Source organism: Argopecten irradians, chromosome 5, assembly GCF_041381155.1.
Source record: "Argopecten irradians isolate NY chromosome 5, Ai_NY, whole genome shotgun sequence".
Classification (NCBI taxonomy): Eukaryota; Metazoa; Mollusca; class Bivalvia; order Pectinida; family Pectinidae; genus Argopecten; species Argopecten irradians.
Genome location: NC_091138.1, coordinates 30,143,562 through 30,158,656, shown reverse-complemented (window position 1 = coordinate 30,158,656; position 15,095 = coordinate 30,143,562). Strand labels below are relative to the sequence as shown.

Here is a 15,095-nt window from a genome sequence, read left to right as displayed (position 1 = left end):
CAACAGACCACAGCATCACTCTACCCCTGTCAACCAACCACAACTTCCCACTACCCCTTACAACTATCCACAGCATTACTCTACTCCTGACAACCAACCACACCATCCCTCTACCCATGACAACCAACTACACCATCCCTCTTCCCCTATTAACCAACCACATTAGCCATCTCTTCATCTGACAACCAACCCCAACTTTTCTCTACACCAGACAACAATCCACAGCATCACTTTACCCCTGACAAGCAACCACACCACCCCTCTACCCCAGACAACCATCCACAGCATCACTCTACCTCTGACAACCAACCACACCATCCTTTTCCCCCTAAAAATCAACCACACTATCCATCTCCCCTGACAACCAACCCCAACTTTTCTCTACCCCAGACAACAATCCACAGCATCACTTTACCCCTGACAACCAACCACACTATCCATCTCCCCCTGACAACCAACCCCAACTTTTATCTACCCCTGACAATCAACCGCACCACCCCTTTACCCCTGACAACCAACCACAGCATCCCTCGACCCATGACAACCATTCACACCATCCTTCTATCCTTGACAACCAACCCCAACTTCCCTCTTCCCCTGACAACCATCCACAACACCTCTCCACCCCTGACAACCAAACATAACATACCTTCACCCGTGGCAACCAATGCTATTTTACCATTCCTCTGTCCTTGGTAACCAATTCGGCCATCCCTCTACCCCTGGCAATCATGCACAACCTCCTTCTTCCCACTGACAACTATCCACTACCATCCCTCTACCCCTGACAACAAACATCCCTTTACTCTTGCAAGCCTCTCATCACCCTTCAGACCATCTCATCTCCATGCCTGTAACCCTATTACCCCTAACAACGAAGATAAACACTTTCTCTGTGTTTCCATACCCCTAACAACCTTCCCTTACAACCCCCACATCGCCCATTGGACCATCCTTTCTATAACTATGTCAGCCGTCAATTGATATCACTATGACGTAGGATGAGTAGGAATCGGTGATGACGAGGAATCGGTAACAGTGGGGAAGCTTATCCACTCCCTTCTCTGCCTACAAATCCTAATCAAGGTATCAATAAATCTGTCACAGAATCAATTGTTTGATTCCTCTACATATGGACACAGAAAATGTCACAATTTCAGATCGCGTACGTATACTAGTGAGGAACGTTTGACCTGGGATCACACCCACATGGCATACAGATATAGTTATCAGTAATAATTAGATCCAATTTCTGCGAGTATATAAATGTTCAGAAATCAATATTCATAATAGTCTCCGTCACATATTGATTGGATAGTTTGATCTGAAGAGCTAAGAGTGTGTGTGTTGTGATAAGCTGGTATGTTTTTCCGACTACAGATTGTGCAGTGATTAATTTGTCGAGCTTGGCTGTTGTCTGTAGTTGTCCCAGATTTGTCTAGGGCCTCGCTCTCTCTCCTAGCAATGTCTGACATCTGTCCAGGTCACTGTTTAATTGTACAAATCTTTGTTAATTAGGATGAGTGGTCGACCATTCTGCTGCCTTGTTTGGTGTTTCTTTGTTGCTAAACCATTAAAACTCTAAACATCGACAAATGAATGCACATTGTTTTCTCACCCTTGATGTTCAATTTACATTCATCTTGCTGTCCAGTGAATTGAAGACTCGTTAGGATACACACAGCTTCTGTTTGAAATGGAAACACCAAAATAATGTTTATCAAATTAATTCAGTAATACATTAGTGAAATGGAATGTGTGAAAAACTGTATCGAAAAGTTATTTAAGTTATGAATAACTTTAAAAATAAGGATTCTTTTAAACGATTTGAAAAATGCCAATAAATTTTTATGATACATGTAAATGCACCTCTTGGTGAGTTGTTAGGATTTGTGTAGCTTTTTGATGAAAAAGAAGATGAAAAATGTTGAGAAATATTAATACTTGCTGAAACATTCAGGTGATAACTGTGGTATCTTGTTAACATGTATAGTAATTATTAACAAAAAGTTAAATGTAACTAAGAAATTGTGAATTTATTTGAAAAGATATTGCTTATTAATGAAAAATATATCTGAAAAGCATATATCGTAAATCAGGACATATATGAAATACACTAGAAATGTAATGTAACATGTACTTTTTTATTCACTTCAATGGGAAAGGGGACATAAAAATGATTACCCTAACATGTATTTATTCATGAAGGTCGTTAGTCAACATATTTAGAATACCTTATGAGTGGCTACTGAATAAAAAAAAATAATGAAAAACTGTCAAACATTGATCAGGTTGGTAATTAATTACTTACAATTATATGTATCTGTTTATCAAAATCGTAATGACTTAGAGTTTATATGACCATAACAAAGCATGCATTATATAGGACTATCCTGTACTTTATTTTTACCTCGGTAATGACCTACAAAAAATATTTTCGGCTGACCTACATGACACAAAACATCAAACACGTTTATCTAATGTTGATTATCTGTTGTGAAACAAGACTTAAATATAGTTAATATATGGTTACGACTTGCTGATACCTCTGTTATAGGTATAATATATGTATTTAGGTTTTATGTAAATATGATGTGGATCAATTTGTCTAGTGTTTTACTCCGGGCCAGTACAGGTAAATAGTACACACTCTCTCTACAGGTAAACATCATCTGTTGTCCGTCCACAATTGATTTTCACACAGGGCTAGCGCTTTTATGGTGAAATCTGGCAAAGCTTTTGCCAAAGAAATGTGTAGATATATATCTGTATCACATCTTATAACTATCCATTGTATTTTAATTATTGCTATGGAAACCTTGCATGAAATTACAAAGTCATAAATTACATTTCGCCCCCTGCCTAGCTCTTTTACAAATGTCGTGATCTACATCCTTTCCACAGTAATTGAGATATCATATTGTTCTTGATACACATTACTTCAGAACAGCGTAAATCTACAGTAATTAATTGACAAACTAAACTCCGCAGCCATTTTATTTAGTTTCTAACACAAAACATACCGGTACTGTTAATTGGCTTATGACGTCAAGTACTGTTAATTGGCTTATGACGTCAGGTGCTAGGATGACGTCGAACGCCTACCTCTCAGCATCCATATAGTTGTCAATAGGATGTTTGTCAGCACTTAGCATCAATTTAAGTGAATTTGATGTTCAGCTTTGCTAAAAAATACCACAGGAACACACACATATACCCTTCTAACTCAACATTCAGATATGTACCTCTACTCTCAAATGGAAAATGTTTGAAGTTTTTCTTCAAAGCATGATAGAGACATAACAATTAAGTATGCATTTGTGCAAAGTATGCGAGGAAAAGTTCAGGCGGTAATGAATACAGTTCCTGTCAACACGTCTCTCATGATTAAGTTATCAACATGTAATATGATTATAATAGAATGAAAAATCAATTTATACTCATAGACTGTAAGGCAATATACTGACTGGAAAAAATTACCATGCCTCTATATCTTTATCAATATATATTTGACATCAAATTTACTATTATCTAGAGAATACAAAGTCATTTTGGGTGGTATTAAGGTACAAGAAGCACTTTGGTATAAGGGTTAAGAAAGAAAAAAAGGAGCCATGTTTCAAATAGTATATCTCTTCTTTTGGATGTGGTGCAAGGACTGAACTTCTTTAACTAAGGTTATATGACCATGCCATATATTCAACAATGAATTACACACCATTTCAACAATGCCAATTGTCAGATTCACGAGGATCTATATACATTTGCATTATTGTATAGTATTTACTGCAAAAGTCCATAAGAATTTCTTCGAACTAAACATTCACTGTTTTGCAGGATAGTTATATTAATAATATACAATGTATTTTGCATACAACTGTCATTAAAAGAAAGACTTCTTCATAGAATCGAGGTTTAGAGTTAAACTAAAGCTTATTGAATTAACCTTGACAAAATATGTAGGTCACATATTATATATATCTTAGAACATTGATGACCTTAATAATCTTTCAAGGTCATTGAAGAGAAATCCTAAGAACGAACAAAAAATGACCATAGCAGGCCTAAGCTGCTAATGGTCATAGAAAACTTTACTTAGAATATCAATGATCACAGAATATCAATGATCATTGCAATCAATAGAAATCACAGACAAGAAATCCCATTGAACCATCATGTCATGACCTTGACAAAGCTTAAAAGTCATTGAAAATAATTGATTGAATCTTTCAGTAAATGTAAGTCATGATGTTTTCTATCTTACTGATAATAGTTTCTCAAATAGGATAAAACATATGAAAAAATTTATTAGTTTACTTTGACATGCCTGTAGCTTAGAATAATGATGCAACAATTTTGTTCTCAGTGTGGGCGAAACACTATCAAACACTCTTATCTGACTCTGACTAATCTTTTAAGTGAATTGTCAAAAACTAGTAAATAATTTAAGATCTCCAAAAGGAAGAATATAATGTGTCTGAATTAAACACAATATCTTGTTGTACCTTTTATCTTCTGCAGATCGGTGCAGTTCATTTCGACATTTATATGTTGTAGGTAAAATGTGTTCTGTTTATCTTAGGTGTATCGGCAAGTCTGGGACATGCATATACACTTTGAGAGTTACTGTAATATCAGCCAATTTGTCAGGTAGAAAAAAAAGTAGAAGTTTTACCTATACACTTCATACCAGTGACACAGTGGTCTAGATTTTCAGAAATTGAAAAAAAAATACTGTGGTTATAAGTCTAAATTGATGTATGCCTATTTGAGGTTAGGTATTAAAAGGAACTAGGGTTTTGCTGTAAATATGACTTTGGTACTAGTGGGTTTGCTGTAGTAATTAAGGGGTGGGTATAGGGACTTAAAGGGGGATCTTTGTGATAGGGAAGAGGGACACAAGCTTGCTCTAAAGGGTGAGGAGGGACTATAAGGTTCTCTGGTTAGAAGCTTGATGTGGCAAAAATGTAGGGACTAGGACTATGAGGTATACTTGCTGTAGAATGAGTGAGGGATATTTATTATAGGACTCTTGTGGGAATTGAACTTCCTGCTTTCTTTCATAAAACATATATTGGGGCTAGGACTGGCTGTGCATGGACAGGGTGAGGAATAAGGACTTGTATTTTAAAGGGGGTAGGGACTTCCAATGGCTCTCTGTGGTAGGAGCTCGCTGTGTTGGAAGGGCTACAAAGGTCTATGATGATGGGTTAGTGGGGACTCCTGTGATAAAGGATTATATGTCTAGCATTGTGGCAAAGTGTGAGGGATTTGGACTTCTATGGGACTGTTGGGTTCACTGCTGGCAAACTGGCAACAATGTGATAGAAGTCTGGTTGAGATTACTCATTATACACACAGTGTATACCTGCAGATTCACCTCCAGTTCCTATACATTATGTAACCATCCAAGCCTCCACCACAGAGGTCAAAGGCCAAGCTGATAAGATGTTGAAGGTATAGGAGTGATATTTAGTGGCATTCCTCTCCTAACAAATATATGAGCTTGCCCTGACCAAGGAATACCAAGCTAGATCTTCAAAATCATTTCTAAATTTATTGCTTTCCCATAGATTTGTTATTACATAAGTCAAACTACATGTATTTTGATTGTTTTCCATAAACACCTGATGCTTGTATGATATAAAAACAAAAAATAAAAAACATATATATATATAATTATCTTTTACGAGATTATTTATCAAAGCTATAGACAATAAACAGATAATTCATTTTTTTTTTATCTTTTTAATAATTCAAATTTAATATATAGTATACTATCTTATCTGATTTTACAGTTCACAATTGCTACCGTTTACAGTTCACAATTGCAACGGTTTTATCTAAATTTACATCCAGGATTTAGTTTTACTCGTGTTTAAAACTGTTGAAACAGTTAGGTGTAAACAAAGGGTATCATATAGTCCCGATGTAAACAGGTGTATCGTACCAGCAAACACGAGTTCATCACAATTATCCAACACAATGGAACAGTTTAAAGTTGCCGTCCAACTATTTGTTGGCCTACGTTTAATATTTAGGATGGACTATTCGAGACGAGCCTACAACGAACCAGGTGCTCTTTGTGACGGCGGTTTTATCTTTACAATATAAATGACCTGGTTTTGGTTCCTTTTTGGCAGTGTAACAAATCTATTCATCTACCAGTCCACCGTTTCTCACATTGTGTGTGTATGCTCATTCCCAACAACTTATTAGATTTATAGTGCCTCTCCCGTGATAATAAGTTACAGGTACATGTAGTGTATTAAATTACAGGTGTGTGTATATACCGCTAAAGGTATAAACTTTATATAACAATCTGTGTAATTTGGACGCCTGTTTACTCACATTTGACCCAACTGCGCTTCATGTTTAAAACGTCGTCATAAAAGATAAAGAGCTGTACTAAATATACATATGTACATGAGGGGTCAGATTTGGTTTTCCTAGCACATTGACTTGATTACAGTTCTACAATATACGGAGGAGATTTAGATGTGCATTGACTTGTAGCTTTGTGTATCATTTGTACTATTGAAGACGGGTGCATGTTTCACGAGTGTGTGGAGTTGTGACCGGGAAGTGGCTTGCACGCTTAAATATTGACCTATGGAACAACAACCTATTCTAACAAGAATAACTCTCATACATTCCATGTCTGATCAAACATGTTTCAGTAAGTTTTATGAACCATTGGTTAATAATATTTACACAAAGCTATTTTGACAACTTATTAAACTGCATGTTCTGACCAAAATATGGTATGCACTCTAAGTGGATGATTAAGTGTGACCTCGTTTGACCTCATGCAGCTGTAGCATCAGCTCAGGTAAAAAAAAAGTATAAATTCTATAGCATTTCTGAAGTGTGAATTCTATAGCATTTCTGAATGAAGTGTGATAATCAAGCTTTGATTAAGTTATTATCCTCACAGATTTCTGTAGAATTGTTGTAGACCCAGCAGACTTCCAGTGAAGGAAGCAATATAAGTCTTGATAAGGATTAATAGTTTTAGTTAAGGCTGAAATTCTTTGCTACCAAGGTAACTATAAAAAGTGACCAATGGGTGGCATTGAAGGTTAATATTCTTTGCTTAATGACCAATGGGAGACCATGAGAGCACATTGAAGGTTAAGATTCTTTGCTTAATGACCAATCGGAGACAATGAAGGATGAAATTCTTTGGTAAGTGATGCAGGAACTTTACATTTGAATCTTTTTCAAAGAATCTGTTTACAAAGTGTTCTGTTGATTCTGTTGGGTTGGTTTCATGTTCCAAAAATTAAACAGTCATGACAATCAGGTTTTGGAGGTGGAAGAAACTAAAATACTGGGATATTTTATAAGACCTTTCTGGGACTGAAGTTGCACTCTATCTATGCTACTCACTGTGGAAAGTGTGGAGACACTTAACTTCAGTCAGGGTTGACCATCTCCAATAGGGACCATGTTGGATGGCTAACTTTTGGCCCATGTTTGAGGCTAACTGTGGGCCCATGTTTGAGGGCTAAGTCTAGGTCCATGTTGAAGAATTAACTCTAGATCTAGGCCTATGTTTGAAGGCGAACTCTGGGCCCCTGTTCAGTAGAGTGAGGTGCTGTGACTTCGGTAGGGTCAGAATTTGCCTGAGGTTAGCTAGCATTTGTCAATACCAACTGGAATATGGCTGGTGTTTCTCCCCTAATGTCCTCACTGTTGGGTATCGATTGTTTAGATCTTGCATAACACAATCAATAAGAGCCTGTAGAGCTAGTTTAAAACCCACTGATTTCATGATATTATGTTTTATACTCTCTCTTCTCTCTATCTTATTTACATAGCGCGAGGAATTACAGGTACTTTGCACTGTACTAGCGTTCACAGAAGGTCACATATATCTTCCCCTACAATTCTAACACATTACCATAAGCCTCTGTGTATTCCATTCCATGTTTCATTACAAGTACATAAAGATATTAGGCATGATATTTTGCTGCAAATACAATACACATACATATCGTATTATGTCAGTTTAGCTCATTTGTTTGATGGTGTGTTGTTTTTCTGCAAAGGAGTCAAGTATTTGTGATTTGTCGTACTGTTATGTGGGTCATTTAAGCTAGGAGATGTTATCAACGTGTTGTTTCACTATGAAACAACAGCTGTCGCTATATACTGCTGAGGTATCGTGCAACATATTTACGAACTATAAACATTACCTGAAGTCGGCTTAGATTATGAATGAATATACAGACAATTGTGATGCCTCATAACTTTCATTCGTTTTGTACGATTAAAACGTATATATAAATATGGAATTTATCATAGCAAGAAAATGATGATGTCTTGCGCTGATGAATATTCATGAGGCATGCCAAGGTGACAGGGATGTCGACAGGTGAAATGCTAATTGAGAATAAAACTAAATAAAGCCCTGATTATGTCTTACATAAAATTAATCAGGTCATTTGCACCTGACAGGTTTACTTGATTACAGGTAAATCACAAAGATATCATGGTTACCTATCTCCTGTTACAGATGACATTCTTACAGCCATTTTGGTATATCCCACAGCCTATTGTAGACGTAAAAATTAATATGCATCTTAGAAATAAAAGTGTATATCTGTTAGTTCTTATGAATAAAAATAGGCTTGATAAATGTAAAACAAATTTTCTAATTTCCAGAGTCTTTTTAATAGCATTTACATGTGTCTCTTTGTAAATCTTTACATACCTGGTTGCTATATTTAGATACATTTTCTTCATGTTGGAAAAAATGAAGCCATATAGATATACAAACAAAATACAGACAAGGTATTGTCAAGGGTGTATGATAACATTTACTGGTTGTGTAACATATATCCTTACATAAAATAAGTTGTTGCTATATAACCTAAGAAAGTTGATGAGATGTAAGCAAATTAAATGTGAACATGATATATCAAACGGATGACTGACGTTATATTTTTGCACTAAACCGATAATATATCAACCTTTTCCGACTGTATGAGTTTTAGATCAATAAAAATATTTAACAAAGATTATATACGAATCCCAAAAATTGATAAGAGATCAAATGTATTTTCAGGGGCGAATGAGTTAAGGAATAATAAAGCTGTAACAATAATAGATTAGACAACCGAAACGGTCCTATAAGGTACAATGAACTGTAAAGATGATGATGTGAAGTACATATGGTAATGACAATCACTATCTGTATAGAATCATTTATACCGAGACGGATCAGTGACACATTTTATTGTGAGTAGAGATCTAAAGCTGTTACTCAACCAATACAGGTATACGCCACCTGATGGGCTACCAAGTAGCTGGAGCGTTACGTCGACAGAACCCTGACTTTAGTTGACAGTGTCAAGTAGGCGGTAATCCTGTAACTAAAGTGTCATGTGTTCAGTCAGATGATTGCACTCACTCCTATGGAGCTTCTGGTCCTTACAACTTTATCCTTCTCTTTCATTGCTCTTCATTTTAATTTTTTATTGCATTTTAACTTAATAATTTTCAGCTTTAATCAGGACATGATCGATATATATTGCTTATTGTTCTTTGATCTAATGTTTGTCTGCGTTTGTATCTTTACAGTGATCCGAATGGGCAGTGGATAGGAAATCAGGGTCAACCCGGTCAAGCATTGTCGGTCGTGACGACGGTGTGGGGAACAACCCAATCAACGCAGAGCGGTCCATTTCAGCACAACACACCCGGCTACACAAATACTACCATGTCCACTACCAACTACACGCAGCAACCTCAGGGATTCAATACGCAGATGCAGAAAGGAAACTACAGCAACCCACAGAGCATCCCGTTCCGACGCGATTCAGGAGGGTACCAAAGACCTAGGTAAGAATAGCATACAACATCAATAAAATAAGGTCCAGAACACAGCAGTTTCAAGATCCTGTTCACCCCTGAAGACACATTTGAACTCTTCCAATTAAATCAGTGGAATAGTTCACTATGAATTTTTTAGGGGTAAATGAGGTAAATTACTTCATTTGAGTACTGTTACTTCCACCTTCCATTGCATGTGATGTCATACAGTGCCACCAAATATGACGTCATAATCACAGGAGGTGGAACTGCCTTATCATACTCGAACAATGCCATTATACTATCTCGAAAGTCCCATCAATCTATAACAGCAATACATGACACTATTGTCTCTGGTTCAAAACCAGATACATGTAAGTGTTATTACATTAAGCAAGTGAGCGATACAGGCCGTCTGGGCCTCTTGGTGTTAATGTTATACTAAAAGTTCATTAAGCATTGCACTGAACTTTATATGGTAGGATAAACTTTCAAGTGTACCTTGCAAAAAGAAGACACCAAACATATGCTGTTGTAACCATATCAAACATGGTTGATAATTTAAACACTTCATAGGCATACTACAACTGTAAAATTAATTGCCAGTGTTGTCTTCTATGATAAATGATATAATTGTATTGATTAATCCCATGAATGAGTGATGTACAAATAGGAACCGATCTCTCTCAAGTGAAGGTTTAAGGTGTGGTGGTGCTACAATTCTACAGTTGTTGACAACCGCTTGTTTCTATATAAAACCTTATAGGTGATTCACACTCAATATGATAACAACCCGTCCTCCATTCTCTTAATGTAACTGACATTTCTTTATTCTAATCAATACCAGCGTTCATCCCCTAACCAAAAGATGGGGAGACAGGCTTCCAACAAAATCTCTGGAATTTTCATCAGTAATTTTCTGAAAGCTCAACTGAAAATCGGCATATGAGACAAATCCCAGATTTTGTTGTTATTGATATTGTTATTAGGAGGAAACAGTTAAAAGATACTTCTTCTGTCTTGTGGTTTTTCGAGGCTGCGTCGTAATTTAGGCCACTCCTTCTCCCGAGCTCCAAGTCAATGACCTTGATCAACAGACAAATTGATAATTTGTTTACCATTTCGTGTATCAAAAACAGAAAGTTTGTTCCTAGCATTTTTTCCCAGAACACAACAAGGATTTTCACAATCGCTTCAAACTTTGTGTGTGTATTATATTTGTATACATATCCTGTTCATAAGAATGTATCGAGATTATGACAGATAAAGATTGTTGTGCTCAACCTCTCAATAGAGATGTACATGCACTTTCTATATGTTTTAATGGAGGTAGACGTCCTGTAGGTTATATAAAGTGAAGGATATAGGTGACTCTGTTTCCTGGTTGTATTTATATGTACATCATTACTTGTAAACTTCTGGCAATAAATTAGGTAATAATATGAATAATGTTTTTTACCCCTGATTTAATTACATACATATAGTACTCCTGACATTGCTCTTTCTGTTTTAGTTAAAATCTGAAAAATAAAATTCAAACTCACATTGTATGGGTATCCTATGACTTCAGTTCCATATTTGCTAATTAGTGCTTTATTTCAGTTTATACATTTAATCATTATTTCTTTAAGTAGATGTTTTGGACATCGCATTATGAAATTTTACTCCTACGGAAGAAGGAATATATATGCATATGAGTTATTGAGTAATGTGAGCTAATTTGGTCATGACCTTTCAGATTTATGAAACCTAAAATCAAAAATTAAAGGCATCTTAATTATATAGTATGAGGAGAAGACTAAGAAAGGCTATGCCTGATGTCTAATCCTATTGACACTTTACATCTTTTGTCAATAAAATATTCGGAAATTTAAAATATAGATATATATATATATATATATGAAGGATATATATATATATATATTTTATTTACAGAACACAGCATATCATTTGTAGTGAGAATTTTAAATATCTTAATTATTTAATTGATCAGTAATGGTTTAAATGATTTAGTGTTTAACTGGTTATAAATAATTTTAAAATGACCTTGACCTTACTATAAAGGTCACTGTATCAAGTTCATGCCACAGGAATAATCTAAAAGTTGTATTTAACCGGTTCATTTCTTATTACAGTGGGTACCCTCCAACTCCGAATACGCCCGGTACAAACACACCTAATGGTCCAAACGATTACCCAGGGGGCCAGGCCGGGAACGCCGCCCTATCAGCAGCACTAGTGGCAGCTGCTGCCACGGCAACAGCAACGGCAACGGCCACCGCAAGCATGGTGATGCAAGAGCAGCAAAATCAACACAATATCAACATGCAGATGAACATGAATGGCCAATATGCACCAAATATGCAGGTAGACTAGTGTGATCTTATACTTAGTTCTCCTATTGAAATTTAAGATTTATTATAAGCTCAGCATGTAAGGAGGACTGGTCACCTGATACAAGTATAACTTTGTGGGATACTTGATATGTCTTGGTATGTTTCCGCGAGATGGCACTATACTTGATATGTCTTGGGTATGTTTCGGCGAGATGGCACTATACTTAATATGTCTTGGTATGTTTCGGCAAGATGGCACTATTCTTGATATGTCTTGGTATGTTTCGGCAAGATGGCACTATTCTTGATATGTCTTGGTATGTTTCGGCGTGATGGCACTATACAGTAGGCACACAAGTATGCACCTTATATCCTAGTATTCTAAACCACTTTCCTAATCATCACATGCATGTAAGCTACATACAGGACGGTCTGCCCTTGAATGACCTCAATTGTTGTGTGATATTAAACCAAATCAAACCCAATTGCCAAAACACCCAAAGTCAGAATTAGGATATTGAATAATGAAACTAACTGTCATAACAGATGAAAGGAATATAAACAAGTTTACCTGAAATACAAAAATTGCAATCATAATTTATCAAAATGGTTGCATCTTGAATAAGTAAGTAAACTGAGAAAGTGTTAATGGAAAAAAAAATTCTTTAAAATGTGGGTGAATTGAAATGTGTAGAACCAATACAATACTGAAATAGCTCTTTCACAGTTCACATGAATGATTGATATTGAAATATATTCATTAAAGAAACAAAATTCATAGGTTGAATAATCAATAGTTTTACGTAAGTGAACAGTGGAGAATGCGTTGTCTTCTGTAGTGATGCTATTAAGTATAAAATGTGGAGGCGTGTCTTTGATACACCTGTACAGCCGTTTTACCTGGTGATCAGTGATCGATGACCGTTATCTCAGCTGTATGAATATTTCATGGTAATAGATGTAGACAAGTGATACACCCCAGAGTCTGTTGATCTGCAGAAACAAAATGTGTGCAACAAAATACAGTAGTCAATACAAATCAGGACGCGGAGGTGATTGGGGGATAGCAGGGAATGCCGCTAATTGGGTCATCACATCTATCCACTGTTCTTTTGTACTGCCGATAATTTACAGCCCAGAACATCATTACCAACCATTTCCATGACTTCTACAAGGAACGCTTTCATCAAATCGATGACATTTCAGATATTGAAATGAAATTACTAATGATGCAGTTAACGACATTCCTTGGTCTATAAAACAGCAGAACTTTACCAGTTGAGCGCTATTAAAAATTCAATCAGTATTTTGACTAATTAACTACATCCTTCCCTTTTCATTAAGAAGTTGTCGGTTGAATGATTTTCTACCTGATATTCATTAACTGTTCTGGTACTGTGAAATTAAAAGAAGTATTAAATTTGTATTACAATGAAACCTGCCTCAACCACCAGCCCCTTAAAACCACAGTCTTGGCGTCCTTAATCACACAGTGCTTACCTGTGTATAAAAACCTTTTGGATGATGAAAACCCCAGATTTAGGTGCCATAGTGGTCGAGTGGTTTAGATGTCCAGTCATATTTAACACAAGCCATCTACGGCTGGATTGCAAATTTGAATACCATTTGCAGCAATGCAAGGTTTTGACTGCAGGTCGTTATTTTTTCTCAGGGTGCTCCAGTTTTCCTCCACCAACAAAATTGGCAATCCTTTAAAGATTATTTAACTAATAAGATGTTTGGAAATTTTTTGAAGACAGATTCGACTGCAATTTACTTTTTGGTTTACAGCAAATGCCACCAGGACAGCAGTCTTTTAATAACCAGTATCCAGGCATGCCTCAGCGCCCCACAGGGCCAATGGTGCAGGGCCCCGGCCCAGGTCCTGGTCCCGGCCCCGGGGGTCCAATGGTCCACAAGTATAATGTGGGGAGTAGGAGAGCATCTACTAATCCCTATCCTAATCCCTCACAGATGATGTCTCAGAAACGTCAGCAATTCCCCAATGGTGTACAGGTAAGCTATGTCTGTCATATCATTTAAATAATTAATGAAATCGGAGATACTTGTGTAAGGCATGGAACCTATATGGTATGAAGTTATTTCTATGTACCAACATTCATTAAAACACTGGAATACACTGAAACTCTCATGCAAGATATCATAAAAAAGTTCCTCTTGGCCAAGATTTCTACCTGTATCAGGATGTTTTCTTGGAATATAGAAATTAGCACGATTGAGTTGTTCTCAGTAACACATGTACAACAAGTTAGCAAGGAATTATCAATTCATGCATGGCTATGAAATCTAAAACCTGTAAATTGACTTAAGAGTGATGGAATTCTAGCTGTTTTTGATCGCATTAACAAGCTCTATATTTATGAATGACCTGTTTACAGCAGTATGGAGGCCCACAGCCTTACGGAGTGCAGCAACAATATCCGCAGAAGCCCCAGTACCCAGCACAGCAGCCTCTCCCCTCACCCACGTACGGTCCACAGCCGGGTATGCGGCCCAACGCACCCCCTCACTACGTCAATGGCCACAATCAATATGGCCCAAACCAGTTCCCCCCTCAGGTCCGACAGATGCCCCCACAAGGCCAACCCTTCAACCAATACAACAACCAGGGTCCACAGCAAAACATGCAGGTAAGTGTGCTGGTTTGTTTGGTATTGGTAGACCAGTTATCCACAGTTGGTAAATATCCCATCACAAAAGAATTATCTTACAAGGCCTTGACTCTGTTATTCCTGTATCAAGTCGCATTATCCTTGTCCGTTTTTTGAGTCTGTTTGTGACAGCTTTAGGACAAAGTGGAATTAGTGTGAAATAAACTTGATACTTATGCATGAAAATTACAAAATTCTTTTCCAGATATATCATTGATAATATGATATAAAATTAACTCATTTACCCCCGAAATTTCCTTGATTTAAA

General features: G+C 36.6%; 1 protein-coding gene across 9 annotated transcripts in view; it reads left to right on the top strand.

Moving 5' to 3' along the window:
* LOC138323494 (zinc finger MIZ domain-containing protein 1-like) overlaps positions 1–15,095 on the top strand; it is a 146,036-nt gene that overhangs the window by 123,386 nt on the left and 7,555 nt on the right. For 7 of the 9 annotated variants that reach the window (XM_069268137.1, XM_069268138.1, XM_069268139.1 and 4 more), the window contains 4 exons: positions 9,589–9,849; positions 11,955–12,186; positions 13,947–14,171; positions 14,555–14,806. In XM_069268137.1, coding sequence (XP_069124238.1) covers positions 9,589–9,849; positions 11,955–12,186; positions 13,947–14,171; positions 14,555–14,806 — 970 coding nt within the window. Of the gene's footprint in view, positions 1–6,341; positions 6,680–9,588; positions 9,850–11,954; positions 12,187–13,946; positions 14,172–14,554; positions 14,807–15,095 lie in introns of those variants that run through there. The other 2 variants (XM_069268146.1, XM_069268142.1) reach the window with 2 other exon arrangements.